General features: G+C 39.9%; 1 protein-coding gene across 3 annotated transcripts in view; it reads right to left on the bottom strand.

The window, feature by feature from the left end:
• CNBD1 (cyclic nucleotide binding domain containing 1) overlaps positions 1-18,907 on the bottom strand; it is a 496,885-nt gene that overhangs the window by 457,351 nt on the left and 20,627 nt on the right. For all 3 annotated transcript variants that reach the window (XR_009740949.1, XM_061439433.1, XM_061439432.1), the window contains exon 2: positions 16,421-16,493. Coding sequence is in view for 2 of the 3 variants with exons in the window: in XM_061439433.1 (XP_061295417.1) it covers positions 16,421-16,493 (73 nt within the window). In the remaining variant the exon portion in view is untranslated. The remainder of the gene's footprint in view (positions 1-16,420; positions 16,494-18,907) is intronic.

An 18,907-nucleotide genomic window follows, 5' to 3' on the forward strand; every position in this document is an offset into this window, starting at 1 on the left:
CACTGGATCATGGAGAAGGCAATAGAATTTCAGAAAAATAGCTACTTCTGCTTCATTGAGAACACTAAAGCCTTTGACTCTGCAGATCACAGCAAACTGTGGGAAATTCTTAAAGAGTTGGGAGTACCTTACCTGCCCCCTGAGAAATCTGTACGTGGGTCAAAAAGCAGCATTTAGAACCAGGCATGGAGCAGCCGGCCGATTCAAAATTGGGAAAGAAATACCACAACACTGTATGCTGTCACCCTGCTTGTTTAACTTCTATCCATAGTACATCATGTGAAACGCTGGGCTGGATGAAGCACAAGCTGGAATCAAAATTTCTGGGAGAAAGATCAACAACTTCAGATATGTAGATGATACCATTGTAATGGGAGAATGTGACTTTGTTAAAATGTCCATATGGGCAGAGCTATGGTTTTTCCAGAAGTCATGTACAGATGTCAGAGTTGGATCATAAGGAAAGCTGAGCACCAAAGAATTAATGCTTTAGAATGATGGTGCTGGACAAGACTCAAGAGAGTCCCTTGGACTGAAAGAAGATGAAGTCAATCAATCCTAAAGGAAATCAACACTGAACATTCATTGGAAGGACTGATGCTAAAGCTGATGCTCCATTACTTCAGCCACCTGATGGGAATAACCAACTCACTGGAAAAGATCCTGGTTCTGGGAAGGATTGCAGGCAAAAAAAGAAGATGGGAGCAGAGGATGGGGTGGTTAGACAGCATCATCAACTGAATGGACATGAATTTTAGGAAACTTTGGGAGATAGTGGAGGACAGAGGAGCCTGGTGTGCTTCATCCATGGGGTTGCAAAGCGTTGGACATGACATCCCAACTGAACAACAACAAAAAGAAGTGCTATGTTCTGGCAGCCCAAGCAGACTAAGATAGTAACTTACTTTCAAATTTGTCTAAATTTCTGTGTGTGGATCAATCAAAATAATTTTGGGGGTGATATCTATCTGAGGTTAGAGAGAAGAACACCAACTGAGTAACAGCTTTGGGAGGGTTCCTTGATTGTGTAACATTAGGAATCTGCTCAGTCGTGTCCGACTCTGCAAATGCCCTGTCTGTCCATCGAATTCTCCAGGCAAGAATACTGGAGTGGGTTGCCATTCCCTTCTCCAGGGGAACTTCTTGACTTAGGAATTGAATCTGAGTCAGGGCAGATTCTTTACCTCCTGAGCTACCAGGGAAGTCCATGAAGAATCCTAGTCTTGTGGTTAAGATAACCTACTTGTATACTAATTTTTCAGAGAACGCAATGGCACCCCACTCCAGTGTTCTTGCCTGGAGAATCCCAGGGATGGGGGACCCTGGTAGGCTACCATCTATGGGGTCGCACAGAGTCAGACACGACTGAAGTGACTTAGCATAGCATAGCATAGTAATTTTTATACTTTATGTAAAATAGCCAGTCATTTAAACTTTATATGCCTCATTTCTTTATCCTTAAAGCAAGAGATTAGTAATAACAGCATCTCTAGGTATAATATCTAATATCATATATTTATCTCAAAGACTTCTCTACACTACACTAAACCATACCTTCTCTTCTTAGGCACAGAAGGAGACATTTCCTAACCTTTCTTGTGGTATCTGGCTGAGTTCTAGCCAATGGAATATGGAAGATAAGGTGTGAAGGATGTGTACCACTTCAGACTGGGATCATCAAAATCTTTCCCCAACTTCACAAAAAAAATCCTTTCCATGAGAGATCCTCTACCTTTTTTCCTTTCAGCATGAAGCAAATTATTAGGGAGAACTTGGAAGATAAGCAGAAAAAAATCGGAGAGCAAAAGATTGGAGAAAGCCTGAGTCCCTAAACCAGAAAAACAGCCTGCCAATCAGAAACAGCGTTATAGGGTTTGATGTGAAAAAGAAATAGATTCTATTATGTTGATTCTTGAAAGGCAGTGTCAAAGAGTGTACAAACCATTGCACAGTTGCATTCATTTCACATGCTAGCAAGTAATGCTCAAAATTCTCTAAGCTAGGCTTCAGCAGTGCATGAACCAGGAACTTTCAGGTGTACAAGAAAAGGCAGAGGAACTAGAGATCAAATTGACAATAACCACTGGATCACAGAAAAGGCAAGAGAATTCCAGAAAAACATCTACTTCTGCTTTATTAACTATGCTAAAGTCTTCAACTATGTGGATCACAACAAACTGTGGAAAATTCTAAAAGAGATGGGAATACCAGACCACTTTATCTGACTCCTGTGAAACCTGTATGCAGGTCAAGAAGCAACAATTAAAACCAGACATGGGACAATGGGCTGGTTCAAAAATGGGAAATAAGTGTATTAGGGGTGTATATTGTCACCCTGCTTATTTAACTTAAATGCAGAGTACATCATGCAAAACTCTGGGCTGGATGAAGCACAAGCTGGAATCAAGATTGCCTGGAGAAATATCAATAACCCCAGATATGCAGATGACACCAACCTTATGGCAGAAAGCAAAGAAGAACAGAAGAGCTTCTTGATGAAGGTGAAAGAGGGAGAGTGAAAAAGCTGGCTTGAAACTCAACAATCAAAAAACTAAGATCAGTGCATTTGGTCCCATCACTTCATAGCAAATAGATGGGAAACAATGACACACATCATTTTCTTGGGCTCCAAAATCACTGCAGATGGTGACTGCAGCCATGAAATTAAAAGGCACTTGCTCCTTGGAAGAAAACCTATGACCAACCTAGACATCATATTAAAAAGTAGGGACAATACTTTGCTGACTAAGGTCTAGTCAAGCTATGATTTTTTTTCCAGTATTCATATGTGGATGTGAGTTGGACCCTAAAGAAGGCTGAGTGCCGAAGAACTGATGCTTTTGAACTGTGGTGTTGCAGATTCTTCAAAGTCCCTTGAACTGCAAGGAGATCAAAAAAAGTCCATCCTAAAGGAAATCAGTCCTGAATATTCATTGGAAGGACTGATGCTGAAACTGAAGCTCCAATACTTTGGCCACCTGATGCGAAAAACTAACTCTTTGGAAAAGACCCTGATGCTGGGAAAGATTGAGGGCAGGAGGAGAAGGGGACGACAGAGGACAAGATGGTTGGATGGCATCACCAACTCAATGGACATGAGTTTGAAGAAGCTCTGGGAGTTGGTGATGGACAGGGAAGCCTGGCGTGCTGCAGTCCATGGGGTCACAAAGAGCTGGACACGGCTGAGCGACTGAACAACAACAAACAGCAGCTGGGACCATCCTAACTAGCACACTATGTCTTCCACATCCCGCTCAGTTCTGCTCACAAGTCTCAGGGGATAATAAGCTTTTTCATAAAATGTTTACTTATCAATTATATTTATGTGATTGCCCTAAAAGTCATAAAATCTGACTCTATTCAACCACTTTTGGATTTTTTTGTTGAATGTGCCTTACAAATGTTGTAGCATCTACACACTTATTTGATGAAAATTGAAAGAAATATGAATGTTATCTTTGCACATTAGGAGATACAATATTTATAAAATGTTTATGACATATGTGTGGAGAAGGCAATGGCACCCCATTCCAATACTCTTGCCTGGAAAATCCCATGGACAGAGGAGCCTGTAGGCTGCAGTCCATGGGGTCGCTAAGAGTCGGACAGACTGAGCAACTTCACTTTCACTTTTCACTTTTCACTTTCATGCATTGAAGAAGGAAATGGCAACCCACTCCAGCGTTCTTGCCTGGAAAATCCCAGGGACGGTGGAGCCTGATCGGCTGCCATCATGGGGTCGCACAGAGTCAGACACGACTGAAGCGACTTAGCAGCAGTAGCAGCGTGACATATGTGTATATTTATATATCAGAATTTACTATGTATAACAGATATATTATATTATAATCTATTAATTTATATTATACTGTATAGATTCTTTTCGTACAATATTAAGTTGAAGAAAAAAATACTCTGTTGTAAGCTCAATGTATTTAACACACCCTAGACTTAAATGAAAAGTTAGATTAATCATCAGTCTTCAGAGAATACCACTACAAAGTGTTATTTTAAAGTGCATTAGCCAGTGACATCATGGCTTTAAAACTATATTTTTTTCAAAGGAGTTCCACATGCTATTGCAGTTAATCATAAAAGGTTAATTCCAAGATTTTTATTTTATAAAATTCCTGGAGAAAACTTAAATGATCTGTTTTGACAAAGTTTTTTGACAAAGTTAAACTGCAAAAATATGATTTGAAGACTGAATCTAAACCTTTTAGAGAGATGTTGCTGCTGCTAAGTCACTTCAGTCCTGTCTGACTCTGTGCGACCCATAGACAGCAGCCCACCAGGCTCCCCCGTCCCTGGGATTCTCCAGGCAAGAACACTGGAGTGGGTATATATATATATATATATATATATATATATATATATATATATACACACACACACACATACTATATAGAGAACTCATATAACTCAATAACAAAAAAACAGCCTGATTTAAAAATGAGCAGAGGATCTGAACAGGCATTTTTCCAAAGAGAAATATAGATTGCCATCAACAGATTAAAATATCTTTAACACCGCTAATTATCAGGGAAATGCAAATCAAAACCACAAGGAGATATCAGATCACACATATTCAGTTCAATTCAGTTCAGTTGCTCAGTTGTGTCCAACTCATTGCGACCCCACAGACTGCATCACTCCAGGCCTCCCTGTCCATCACCAACTCCTGGAGTTTACCCAAACCCATGTCCATTGTGTCAGTGATGCCATCCAACCATCTCACCCCCTGTCATCCCCTTCTCCTCCCACCTTCAATTTTCCCAGCACCAGGGTCTTTTCAAATGAGTCAGCTCTTCGTATCAGGTGGCCAAAGTACTGGAGTTGCAGCTTCAGCATCAGTCCTTCTAAAGAAATCCCAGGGCTGATCTCCTTTAGGATGGACTGGTTGGATCTCCTTGCAGTCTAAGGGACTCTCAAGAGTCTTCTCCAACACCACAGTTCAAAAGCATCAATTCTTCAGCTCTCAGCTTTCTTTATAGTCCAACTCTCACATCCATACATGACTACTGGAAAAGCCATAGATTTTACTAGACAGACCTTGTTGGCAAAGTAATGTCTCTGCTTTTTAATATGCTGTCTAGGTTGGCAATAGCTTTTCTTCCAAGGAGCAAGCATCTTTTAATTTCATGACTGTAGTCATCATCTGCAGTGATTTTGGATTCCCCCCCACAACCTCTGCAAAAAAAATAAAATAAAGTCTGTCACTCTCTCCATTGTTTCCCATCTATTTACCATAAAGTGATGGGACCAGATGCCATGGTCTTAGTTTTCTGAATGTTGAGCTTTAAGCCAACATTTTCACTCTCCTCTTTCACTTGCATCAAGAGGCTCTTTAGTTTTTCATCGCTTTCTGACATAAGAAGAGGCAAGTCAGGTGGTCTGGTATTCCCATCTCTTTCAGAATTTTCCACAGTTTGTGGTGATCCACACAGTCAAAGGCTTTGGCATAGTCAATAAAGCAGAAGTAGAAGTTTTTCTGGAACTCTCTCGCCTTGATGATCCAATGGATGTTGGCCATTTAATCTCTGGTTCCTCTGCCTTTTCTAATTCCAGTTTGAACATCTGGAAGTTCACAGTTCATGTACCGTTGAAGCCTGGCTTGGAGAATTGTGAGCATTACTTTACTAGCATGTGAGATGAGTGCAATTGTGCAGTAGTTTGAGCATTCTTTGGCATTGCCTTTCTTTGGGATTGGAATGAAAACTGACCTTTTCCAGTCCTGTGGCCACTGCTGAATTTTCCAAATTTGCTGGCATATTGAGTGCAGCACTTTCACAGCATCATCTTTCAGGATTTGAAATAACTCAACTGGAATTCCATCACCTCCACTAGCTTTGATCGTAGTGATGCTTCCTAAGGCCCACTTGACTTTACATTCCAGGATGTCTGTCTCTAGGTGAGTGATCACACCATCGTGTTTGTCTGGGTCATAAAGATCTTTTTTATACAGTTCTTCTGTGTATTCTTGCCACCTCTTCTTAATATCTTCTGCTTCTGTTAGGTCCCTACCATTTCTGTCTTTTATCGAGCCCATCTTTGCATGAAATGCTCCCTTGGTATCTCTAATTTTCTTGAGGAGATTCTAGTCTTTTCCATTCCATTGTTTTTCTTTATTTCTTTGCACTGATCACTGAAGAAGGCTTTCTTATCTCTTTGCTATTATTTGGAACTCTGCATTGAAATGGGTATATCTTTGCTTTCCTCCTTTGCTTTTCACATCTCTTCTTTTCACAGCTGTTTGTAAGGCCTCCTCAGACAGCCGTTTTTCTTTTTTGCATTTCGTTTTCTTGGCAATGGTCTTGCTCCCTATCTCCTGTACAATGTCACAAACCTCCATTCATAGCTCATCAGGCACTCTGTCGATCAGATCTAGTCCCTTAAATCTATTTCTCTTATAAATCTATAATGGCAGTCACCTTAATCTAATAAATATAGTCTTCAAAGAGCCATCTCTATTATAATAGAGAAAAAGAGACTTTAAACAAAAGCATAATAAATTATCAGGAGTGCTCTGATAGAAAATATTACAGAGTCAAGTGGAAATGGAGAAGAATACTCTTCTTGGAGAAGATTTTAGGTTGACTATGAAGATTATTTCACCTATTTATTGGAAGTTGGGGATGAATGGGAAGATGGTAATTCGGACCGAGACATCAATATGAGCAAAAAGTACAAGACCCTCAACAATATTGTGCAGGTGTAGTGAAGTCATGTCATCACTGGGAGGAAAGGAAGAGTCACTGGGAGACAGGACTGGAGATGTAAAAAGCCCATTATAAAAGCTCTTATAAGTAATGTGATTACAATTTATTTATCAAATGCAGAGAAAATGGGAGTTTATGATATAACAGTTTCTGGCTTGGACAGCTGTGTAGATAATTTCATCATTCACTAAGATAAAAGTGTGGATAAAAATATAGCTTCAGCTTTATACAGTAATAAGGCTAAAATTTTTTGTGTCAGATCAAATTTACGTCATTCCTTTTGCAAATGAGAACACTGAACCCTGAGAATTTAACTGATATTACAAATACCTCCATCACACTTAATGGCAAAATAAGAGCTAGAATGCAATCATTCAGACTCCCCGGTTACAGCCTTTCTGAAACAAATGTATAGGAAAATAAAAAACAATGACATTTGATGGGAGACAATCTGGACCTTGACAGATAAATAAAATTAAAGATGGTATGGTGTGTGTGTGTGTGTTTTAGTCATTAAGTCATGTCTGACCGTTGTGACACCATGGACCGTAGCCCATCAGGCTCCTCTGTCCATGGGATTCTCCAGGCAAGAATGCTGGAGTGGGTTGCCATTTCCTTTTCCAGGGGATCTTCCCGACCCAGGGATCAAACCCAGGTCTCCTGCATTGCAGGCAGATTCTTTACAGGAGACTAAGAAGAGTATCAGGAGAAAGGAGTTCATAAAAAAGGTTTGGCACTTTAGGGGATATTCACTCAGGAGTAATATTAACATCAACAAGTAGTAACAAGAATATACTAATTGATTCAGATTATAGAAAACTATCATGGCAGATAAAGGAGATTATTCAACAAATATTTAAAGTGTACCAGTAATGTGTCAGATACTATTCTAATCACTGAGAATACATGAGAAATAAAATGAATTTTTTCCTCATGAAGTTTTCACTGTAGAGAAAGGAAACAAAAATAAATGTATAACTATATGCCAGATATCCTATTAAGAAATGAAAGCAACACTCAGAGGATAATAAGTGCTAAGAGTATCTATTTCATACAGGCTGGTCACAGAAAGCCTGATGTAACCAAGTCCGAGCATGGTCTGCTCACTGCACAACAGACCACAATCAAGAGGCTAGGTGTTGAGACAAGGAAGAGCAACTTTATTCAGAAAGTCAGGCAGCCAAGAAGATGGCTAACTAGGGTCCTAGAGTACCACTTTATTGGGGTCTGGATGCTAGTTTGTTTTATAGAAGAGCAAGGGCGATGAGGTGAGGAAGTAAAGTAAAAAGGCCATAAGTCTGGCAAAATGTCTCCTGGTTTGGCCAGCCTCGGGAGGGGATGTGTTCATTTCTCCTGCAGCCGTTCACAGGGTCAAGGTGACTCCCTGTGAGCTGAACAAAGGCACTTTCATTTCACATGCAGGTGGACAGGCAGGATTGCCCAAGGCAGACCACTGTGTATGCTCACAGCTACAGACAGAATCCTTTTAGTGATGATAATGAAAGAAATGGAAAGCAGAGGTTAAATCAGCCAACCCAACATGGAGTCAGATTCTGTCCTTCCCTGTGACACTGAGGGGAGTAAGGGATGAAGGAGAGTAGACATCTGAAGGAAGAGCATCCCAGATAGAAAGCATGATGCAAAGGCCCTGAGGCAGGAGCATACTCGGTGTGGTAGGAACGGCTCGTGGAGGTAACTGCGTTAGAGCAAAAGAAATGGGTGGGTCTTGTCCAGAAGTGGTTAGAGACACAGTGGGATGAGATCATGTATGACCCTGCAGGCCACCGTGAACATCTTAGCTTTTACCTTGAGTGATATGGAAGGCATTCGAATATTTTGAGCAAACCATGTTCTCATGTACATTTTGACAATATTCCCCTGGCTACTGTGCCAACTTACAGACTGTAAATGGGCAAGGGATGGAGTAAGGAAATCAGTCAATAGGCTATTGCAGTAATCCTGGCAAGAGCACTGGTGCTCTGGACCAAGATGGTTTTAGTAGAAGTAGTGAGAAACGGTTGTACTCTGGATGTATGTATATTGTTGTTTAGTTGCTCTGTCATGTCCAACTCTTGTGACCCCATGGACTGTAGTCTGCCAGGCTCCTCTGTTCGTGAGATTTTTCAGGAAAGATTGAACTAGCGTCTCCGTGTCTTCTGCAATGCAGGATACGCAGGAGATGAGGTTTTGTCCCTGGGTTGGGAAGATCCCCTGGAGGAGGGCATGGCAACCTACTCGGTTTGCCTGGAAAATCCCATGGATAGGGGAGCCTGATGGGCTGCAGTCCATGGGGTCGCAGAGTCAGCCACAAATGAAGCGACTGAGCACATGTGCATGCATGTATGTGTGTGTGTGTGTGTGTGATTCTCAGTGAGAAGGACTGAGAAGAACTCACATGCACTTAAATAGTAGACAGGAGCAGCTTTAACAGCAGGAATTGAGCCCATGTACAAGATACCATTACGAGGTGCATGGTAAATGGTAAGGTACAGCAGCCTCCCTTTTTCCCCTTCCCACCCTGGACAGGGAGGAAAGACAGCTATCCAAAGACAGTGAATACACATATGTGTGTGTGTGTGTGTGTGTGTGTGTATGTGTGTGTGTTGGGTTGGCAAAAATATTCCTTTGATATTTAAGTAAAAAATACATTTTTCATTTTCACCAAGAACTTTATTGAATCCTGTGATCAGTGTTTTATTCCAATACCATCTGCTATTTTCCAGGAAACTTCATAATTCCATCTTCCCCAAACTTTTTACCTCTTTGAACAGAGAACGGTTGCAGGTGCTTTTTACAGTCTTCCAGGAAATTTATATTTTTTTCCATTATGGTAATTTTGTGAAGACCAAAATAAATGGAATACAAAGGTGAAATGTCTAATGAATACAGGCAATGAATCAGAACTTCCCGACCAAACTGTAACACTTTTTAACTGGTCATTAAAGAAACATGCAGGCATGTTCTCCTGATGGAAGATTTTGCATTTTCTGTTGACTAATTTCGGATGATTTTCATCAGATGCTGCTTTCAGTTGGTTTAATTGGGGAGCAGTACTTAAGGGAATTAAACTTTTGGTTTTCCAGAGGGAACTCATAATAGAGGACTCCTTTCCAGTCCCACCATATACACATTGCCTGCCTTGGATGCAGACCAGACTGGTGTGGTTGGTGGTGGTTCATGTCACTTACCCCATGATCTCTTCCATTTGACTTTATTGTCCATGATCCACTTTTCATTGCCTACCACAATCTGTTTTTAAAACAGAACTTTTTTGCTATGTGTAAGTGAGGAATCTCATGTGGAAACATGGTCAAGAAGGTTTTTTCGCTTAACTTATGTGGAATTCAAACATCAAAGCAATTAACATAACCAAGCTGGTGCAGACTTTCAATGCATGTTCTCAATTAATGTCTCGATTTGATCTCTATCAACTTCAACTTGTCTACTCAATCATGGATCATTGTCCATCGAGAAATCTTCAATGTGAAACTTTGCAAACCACTTTTGACACATTTGATCAGTCACAGAAGTTTCTATATACACTGTACAGATATTTTTTGGTGTGTTTCAGTTGTATTTTTACTTTTCTTGAAATAATAAAGCATAATATGCTGAAAACGTTATGTTTTTTCTTCCACCTTCAATATTAAAATACTTACACAAAAATTCTTTTGGGCACCTGATGTGAAGAGTTGACTCATTGGAAAAGACCCTGATGCTGCGAGGGATTGGAGGCAGGAGGAGAAGGGAATGACAGAGCATGAGATGGCTGGATGGCATCACCCACTCGATGGACATGAGTTTGGGTAAACTCCAGGAGTTGGTGATGGACAGGGAGGCCTGGCGTGCTGAGATTCATGGGGTCGCAAAGAGTCAGACACGACTGAGTGACTAAACTGAACTGAACTAAACTGAACACAAAAATTCACCAATTTTGATGTTTCTTTTTTTAAATGCACACTAATAGAACTAACACCCCCAAAACATGTCCTTTTCATTATAGGGACTGGAATGCAAAAGTAGGAAGTCAAAAAACACCTGGAGTAACAGGCAAATTTGGCCTTGGAATACAGAATGAAGCAGGGCAAAGGCTAATAGAGTTTTCTAAGAGAACACACTGGTCATAACAAACACCCTCTTCCAACACCACAAGAGAAGACTCTACACATGGACATCACCAGATGGTCAACACCAAAATCAGATTGATTATATTCTTTGCAGCCAAAGATGAAGAAGCTCTATAAATTCAGTAAAAACAAGACCAGGAGCAGACTGTGGCTCAGATCATTAACTCCTTATGGCCAAATTCAGACTTAAATTGAAGAAAGAGGGGAAAACCACTAGACCATTCAGGTATGACCTAAAGCAAATCCCTTATGATTATACAGTGGAAGTGAGAAATAGATTTAAGGGACTAGATATGATAGACAGAGTGCTAATGAACTATGGATGGAGGTTCGTGACATTGTACAGGAGACAGGGATCAAGACCATCCCCAAGAAAAGGAAATTCAAAAAAGCGAAATGGCTGTCTGAGGAGGCCTTACAAATAGTTGTGAAAATAAGAGATGCAAAAAGCAAAGGAGAAAAGGAAAGATATAAGCATCTGAATGCAGAGTTCCAAAGAATAGCAAGGAGAGATAAAGCTTTCCTTGCAGATCATTGCAAAGAAATAGAGGAAAACAACAGAATGGGAAAGACTAGAGATCTCTTCAAGAAAATTAGAGATACCAAGGGAACATTTCATGCAAAGGTGGGCTCGATAAAGGACAGAAATGGTATGGACCTAACAAAAGCAGAAGATATTAAGAAAAGGTGGCAAGAATACACAGAAGAACTGTACAAAAAAGATCTTCATGACCCAGATAATCACGATGGTGTGATCACTCATCTAGAGCCAGACATCCTGGAATGTGAAGACAAGGGGCCTTAGAAAGCATCACTATGAACAATGCTAGTGGAGGTGATGGAATTCCAGTTGAGCTATTTCAAATCCTGAAAGATGATGCTGTGAAAGTGCTGCACTCACTATGCCAGCAAATTTGGAAAACTCAGCAGTGGCCACAGGACTGGAAAAGGTCAGTTTTCAATTCCAATCCCAAAGAAAGGCAATGCCAAAGAATGCGCAAATTACCGCACAATTGCACTCATCTCACACGCTAGTAAAGTAATGCTCAAAATTCTCCAAGCCAGGCTTCAGCAATACGTGAACCGTGAACTTCCTGATGTTCAAGCTGGTTTTAGAAAAGGCAGAGGAACCAGAGACCAAATTGCCAACATCCGCTGGATCATGGAAAAAGCAAGAGAGTTCCAGAAAAACATGTATTTCTGCTTTATTGACTATGCCAAAGCCTTTGTGTGGATCACAATAAACTGTGGAAAACTCTGAAAGAGATGGGAATACCAGACCACCTGACCTGCCTCTTGAGAAATTTGTATGCAGGTCAGGAAGCAACAGTTCGAACTGGACATGGAACAACAGACTGCTTCCAAATAGGAAAAGGAGTACGTCAAGGCTGTATCTTGTCACCCTGCTTATTCCCTGGTGGCTCAGATGGTAAAACGTCTGTCTACAATGCAGAAGACCTGGGTTCGATCCCTGGGTTGGGAAGATTCCCTGGAGAAGGAAATGGCAACCCACTCCAGTACTCTTGCCTGGAAAATCCCATGGACGGAGGAGCTTGGTGCAGGCTACTGTCCATGGGGTCACAAAGAGTAGGGCACAACTGACTGACTTCACTTCACTTAACTTTATTTAACTTATATGCAGAGTACATCATGAGAAATGCTGGACTGGAAGAAACACAAGCTGGAATCAAGATTGCCAGGAGAAATATCAATAACCTCAGATATGCAGATGACACCATCCTTATGGCAGAAAGTGAAGAGGAACTCAAAAGCCTCTTGATGAAAGTGAAAGTGGAGAGTGAAAAAGTTGGCTTAAAGCTCAACATTCAGAAAATGAAGATCATGGCATCCGGTCCCATCACTTCATGGGAAATAGATGGGGAAACAGTGGAAACAGTGTCAGACTTTATTTTTTGGGGCTCCAAAAATCACTGCAGATGGTGATTGTAGCCATGAAATTAAAAGATGCTTATTCCTTGGAAGAAAAGTTATGTCCAACCTAGATAGCATATTCAAAAGCAGAGACATTACTTTGCCAACAAAGGTCTGTCTAGTCAAGGCTATGGTTTTTCCTGTGCTCATGTATGGGTGTGAAAGTCGGACTGTGAAGAAGGCTGAGTGCAGAAGAATTGATGCTTTTGAACTGTGGTGTTGGAGAAGACTCTTGAGAGTCCCTTGGACTGCAAGGAGATCCAACCAGTCCGTTCTGAAGGAGATCAGCCGTGGGATTTCTTTGGAAGGAATGATGCTAAAGCTGAAACTCCAGTACTTTGGCCACCTCATGTGAAGAGTTGACTCATTGGAAAAGACTCTGATGCTGGGAGGGATCGGGGGCAGGAGGAGAAGGGGACGACAGAGGATGAGATGGCTGGATGGCATCACTGACTTGATGGACGTGAGTCTGAGTGAACTCCAGGAGTTGGTGATGGACAGGGAGGCCTGGTGTGCTGCGATTCATGGGGTCGCAAAGAGTCGGACATGACTGAGTGACTGAATTGAACTGAATATCAAAACAAAGACCTGAGCTTCCCTAGTGGCTCAGTGGTAAAGAATCTGCCTGCCAATGCAGGAGACAAAAGTTTGAACCCTGATCCAGGAGGATCCCACATGGTGCAGAGCAGCTAAGCCCATGCACCACAACTTTTGATCTTGCGTTCTGGAGCCTGGGAGCCACAACTACTGAAGCCCATGCAACCTAGAGCACATGCTCTGAAACAAGAGACGCCATCGCAATGAGAAGCCTCTATACCCTTCCACTGCATCCAGAAAATAGTAGACTCCAAAACTACAATCATTCATAGTTTACATGTATAAGAAAAATTTAATCCTTGGGTCATTTAATTCTCAGGCTTTCTGTTTTTATTACAGGAAAAAGTATATTTCATTGGTTATTTTAAACATATAATACATACGAAATAAATATGGAAGAGCAAATTTTTCTTAAATCTCTCTGAAAGACTTAAGTAATTTCTATGTATGTATTTTGGATAAATTGCCTTAAGAAGTCTCATGAAGGAAAAGAAACCTGAATGTCAAGTCTTCATTAATTTGTTGTAGTTTGTTTTCTTCTTTTAAATACCTATTTCCATATCTAACTTTGTGAAGGTGACTGCAGCCATGAATTTAAGACGCTTGCTCCTTGGAAGAAAAGCTATGACAAAACTAGACAGTGTATTAAAAAGCAGACATCACTTTGCTGACAAAGGTCTGTATAGTCAAAGCTATGATTTTTCCAATAGTCACAAGCAGATGTGAGAGTTAAACCATACAGAAGGCTGAACACCAAAGAATTGATGCTTTCAAATTGTGGTGTTGGAGAAGTCCCTGAGAGTCCCTCCCTTGGATTGCAAGGAGATCAAAACAGTCAATCTTAAAGGAAATGAATCCTGAATATTCATTGGAAGGACTGCTGCGAAAGCTGAAGCTTCAATACTTTGGCCACCTGATGGGAAGACCCACCTCACCGGAAAGCCCCTGATGCTGGGAAAGACTGAAGGCAAAAGGAAAAGAGGGTGGCAGAGGCTGAAATGGTTAGATAGCATCACCGAATCAATGGACATGAATTTGAGCAAAAGCCCCTGATGCTGGGAAAGACTGAAGGCAAAAGGAAAAGAGGGTGGCAGAGGCTGAAATGGTTAGATAGCATCACCGAATCAATGGACATGAATTTGAGCAAACTCCAGGAGAACACGTGCTGCAGTCCATGGGGTCACAAAGAGTCAGACACAACTTAGTGACTGAACAGCAACAACAAAATGTTTTCTAAAAGAATGAGCCAAAACCTATACATAGTCCCCCTAAAATGTGCCCCTTTCCGGGTCCCTGGTGTTTGCAAAAAGAAAGAGAGGGGCTTCCGTGATAACTCAGAGGTAAAGAATCTGCAGGAAAGGCAAGTTCAGTCCCTGGGTTGGCAAGATCGCCTGGAGGAGGGAATGACAGCCCGCTCCAGTATCGTTGGCTGGAACATCTTATGGTCAGAGGAGCCTAGTGGGATGCAGTACAAAGGGCCACAGAGTCAGACGTGACTGAGCGACGGAGCACACACAGACAGTGTCTAAGAGAGGCACAGAAAACACGGGACTAAATAGAGGGAAGTGAGGCGGGACAGCCAGACTGCAGCCGGACCAGACGATTGTCTGATGAGGCAACACTGCCTGGAAGGGATTCTCAATCCAGACAGATGAAGGCTGCTAAAAGTTTTGTAGAATGGATTCTTTGGCAGACCCAGATCTACATGATTTAATCTCCCTTATTATGATTCCTCAAAGGTAAGGAGGTAGAATCTAGAAATAAATTTTAAAATAAAATAACTGGCCTAGAAAGCAAAAGGAAAATAAGGGTAAAAGAAGTGTTCTGCTCCAAAAGCTTCACATAAAATCTTCTATGTGAAAAAAAAATAAAAAAAGGTGGGGGGAGCTGCATATAAATTCAATAGTCAAAAGCCTGGGTGAGCTTTTTTAAACAATAATGAAAATACGTATATAGCTCTTACCATGTACCAGATACTCTTTACATATACATTAGCTCATTTAATCATCCTAATAATTCTTTGAAATGGATAAGACTGTTATTTCCATTTTACTAACGAGAAAACTGAGGTAAAAAGAAATTATGCAAGGCCACACAGCTGGGAAGTGGCTGAGCCGGGATTAAAACCAGGCGACTTGCCTGACTCCAGAGTAAGTTTATTTAATTCTTAACCCTATGGCAAAAGATGCCATGTGTACAAAAAGGACAAGAAGGCATAGTAAAAAATGTAAGCTTTGGAAAAATTTTTTAAAAAAGCATAGCCTCCTCTCTTTCTCCAAGAAAGGAAAAGTAGAGAGATGTAAGATATAAATAATTTATAAATAATTATGTAATAATTTTAAATAATTATGTAAATACATGAATGAAGGTGTAAATAATTTGCAAATAACTTGTAAATAATTATGTAATAATTATGTAAATAATTTACATCAATGAAGATGTAAATAATTTGAAGTGGTTAAGAGGATATGACTTAAGATGAGGCAAGGGCCTCTCCCAGTGAAGAAAAGTAGGAGGATAGATAGACGCTGATGGACAGGAAACAAACTAGCTAGTTTTATAATTTCAAAAATCCAACTTGGGAAAAGGAGTTTACAAGAAAATAGATTTTTTAAAAATTGTATCTTCAAGTATCACATATCTTAAGTATCCTGAGCTTTAAACCAATATTTTTTTAGTTCTTTCAGTTGAATATATTTCAACTAGGCATCTCCTAGGCACAGCTAAAGTGCCTATTTCACTCAGGATTTGTGTTTTCAACCATTTGAAGCTTTTTTCTCTTATGACTGCTTTTTGAGTTCTAGAAAGGGTCCAGCTGGGGATGAGTTATGTGTGCTTCACACTAAATTGTTTCCTTAAAATATGACATATATAGTCTGCCCCTTCAACCTGGAGAAATAACCTCCAGGTTTTCAGATATTTTTATCTGTGTGGTAAATCAGGTACCTCTGAGAGTCAACAATGGTTTATTACTGTACTTTATCCATGGAACAAACATATCCATATTCATTTGAGTGACAGGAAAAGGAAGGCATGATAACCTACCTGTGTTGTTTTTCTCTCATGTGGCATAATGCATTCAACTGACCATAATCAATGTGCCTAGATTTTTGCAAGTCTGCAAAATTAAAAAAAAATCAATTAAAAATGTAATTTTCTGCAACCTTATTAACCAAATTTGCAAACAGAGTTTAATTGCAAACATTCATCATAGTAAAGGAATTCAGTGACTATGAAAATGAGGTATTACCAGACTTTATTTGATACACAAGCAGAATTGCATAGGGTGATTAAAAAGAGGAAAGAGAAAAAAAAATAAAAAGAGGAAAGAATTTAATGTTTTTCATGTATGTCAGATTTAGTCTGGCATATTTTATGTGTTTAATTCCAGTAAATGGAATGTTTATATCACGTCACTTCTCTGGAAGCAAGCCTTTCAGAATCTTTATCCTATGCCTTTCAAACGTGAAGTGGTTCCAGAACTCTAGATATAAAAATTCAAACAAGAGTTTTCTTGAGGTCTCCCTCTCCCTTTATCACCCTGTCTATCTCTGAAATACTAGTCATTTTTGTTCATTCCTATGCAGGGCCCCATCGTTGGCTAGCTCCTCATCAGAGCTCTACAAATCATCTTCCAGGGTCTGGATTCATTTTGCAATTCCTTCTGAAGTTCAAGTGTAAGCAAATCACACACACTCCCTTACAAGCAGAAAGATAGTAATCATAGCCAAGAAGCAAACTAATTGTCATTCCCCTTCAGTGCCAGAAAGAACTGACATCTTTCAAAGGAGATGAAAAGGAAGATAGAATATTGATGACAACCATCATTACAAAGATGGGCACTCACATAACAGGGCCTCTCCATATTCCGGGAGAATGCATACTGTTGGAAATGTTGTAGAATGGAAAGCAGTAACAAACACTGAGGTGCACATTACTCCTTCCCTTAGTGGACAGGTACTGAGAAAATCAGTGGCCTAAGGCTTTTCTAACCCTTTGTCAAAATGTATTCATTGACCACATTTCAATAAATGTATCCGCTTTAATGCCAGATTACGGAATCATAAAATTTCAAAAATGTTTTAAGCCTTTTGTGATCTAAAAATGAATCAACAGCAGATAACCACTTTCTAAATGCAAAATTGAGATTAGTAAAATTTAAACAAAAAACTGGCTGCTACCTACCACATAAATCATCACCATTTAATACACTTGAAAATTCTAATTATACATTTTAGGCATCTTCTTACTTAAATTACTCAGTTAAAACTTAAGGAAAAATTAGCTAATTGCATTTTAGCATTATATGGAATTATTATTTTAAATGAATCAAGTGACAATTAAATTATATCAAAATACTTTTAGTATAGTAATATTTCTATTATAGGATATTATATAAAATTTTATAGTAGATTTATACACATGAGTTAAGAAAAGACTTAACACTAAGTATTGATTTAGTCCATCTTCCTAACTGAGTTTAAGAACAGGGTCAGAAATAGCCCTGGGGACTGGTGTGGACATAAAAGGCGGATGGTGCCACAGAGATTTGGGAAAAGGACAAGGTTTGAGAAATTCTGACTTTGAAAGGGGCTTTGAAAAAGTAAATATATTCATCTTTCAGGTAAAGCAAAAATATAAAATCCATAGGACAGGTATTATCAGACTATGAATTGCCAGTAAAGAATAGAAAAATTGAAAGTTCACCTTGCCTGAGGAAAGCTGCAGCATCTGAAGGTACAAGTTTGCACAGGGCTTGGCACAGCCAAGTGAACTCAAAAATCTAGAATAAGCTAGATAGTACTCGCAGCTCCTCCATCCATGGGATTTTCCAGGCAAGAATACTGGAGTGGGGTGCCATTGCCTTCTCCAAGGATACTTTACAATTCACCAAAAAAAATCTCCGCTGATCCTCATTTCCAAGAGGTTTTGGTCACAAAGGTTTTACATAAAAGCCACTGAACAATATATTGGTGTTTTAGTCACTAAGTCGTGTCCAACTGTTGTGACACTGTGGACCATAGCCGCCAGGCTCCTCTGTCCATGGGGTTCTCCAGGCAAGAATACTGGAGTGGGTTGCCATTTCCTTCTCCAGGGAATCTTCCCGACCCAGGAATCAAACCCCAGTCTCCTGCATTGCAGGCAGATTCTTTACTGACTGAACTATGAGGGAAGCCTCATTTCCAAGAGGTATTTGTCACAAAGGTTTTACATAAAGGCCACTGAACAATATATTAGATCTTGTCTTTCATGCAGTTTCATTAAAAAGGAAAAAAGCAAAAGACTTTACCCTGAAATTATAAAGTTGAGCATTTCTGGTAATAAAATTTAATAGAAGGATAAGGCTTCAACAGTATAAAGAGGACTAAGCTTATATTATTTTCCAGTCCTTTTTCTCTTCATAAATATGTCTTATCTGGGCTTTAAGCAAAGGTAGAAGAGGCTTAACCCTATATTGGGGATAAAAATAAAGGATTTTGAGAAGAGTAAATTTGAAAAGAGATTAGTGGCTGATATAAATGAATGGTTATA

Source organism: Bos javanicus, chromosome 14 (assembly GCF_032452875.1).
Source record: "Bos javanicus breed banteng chromosome 14, ARS-OSU_banteng_1.0, whole genome shotgun sequence".
NCBI lineage: Eukaryota > Metazoa > Chordata > Mammalia > Artiodactyla > Bovidae > Bos > Bos javanicus.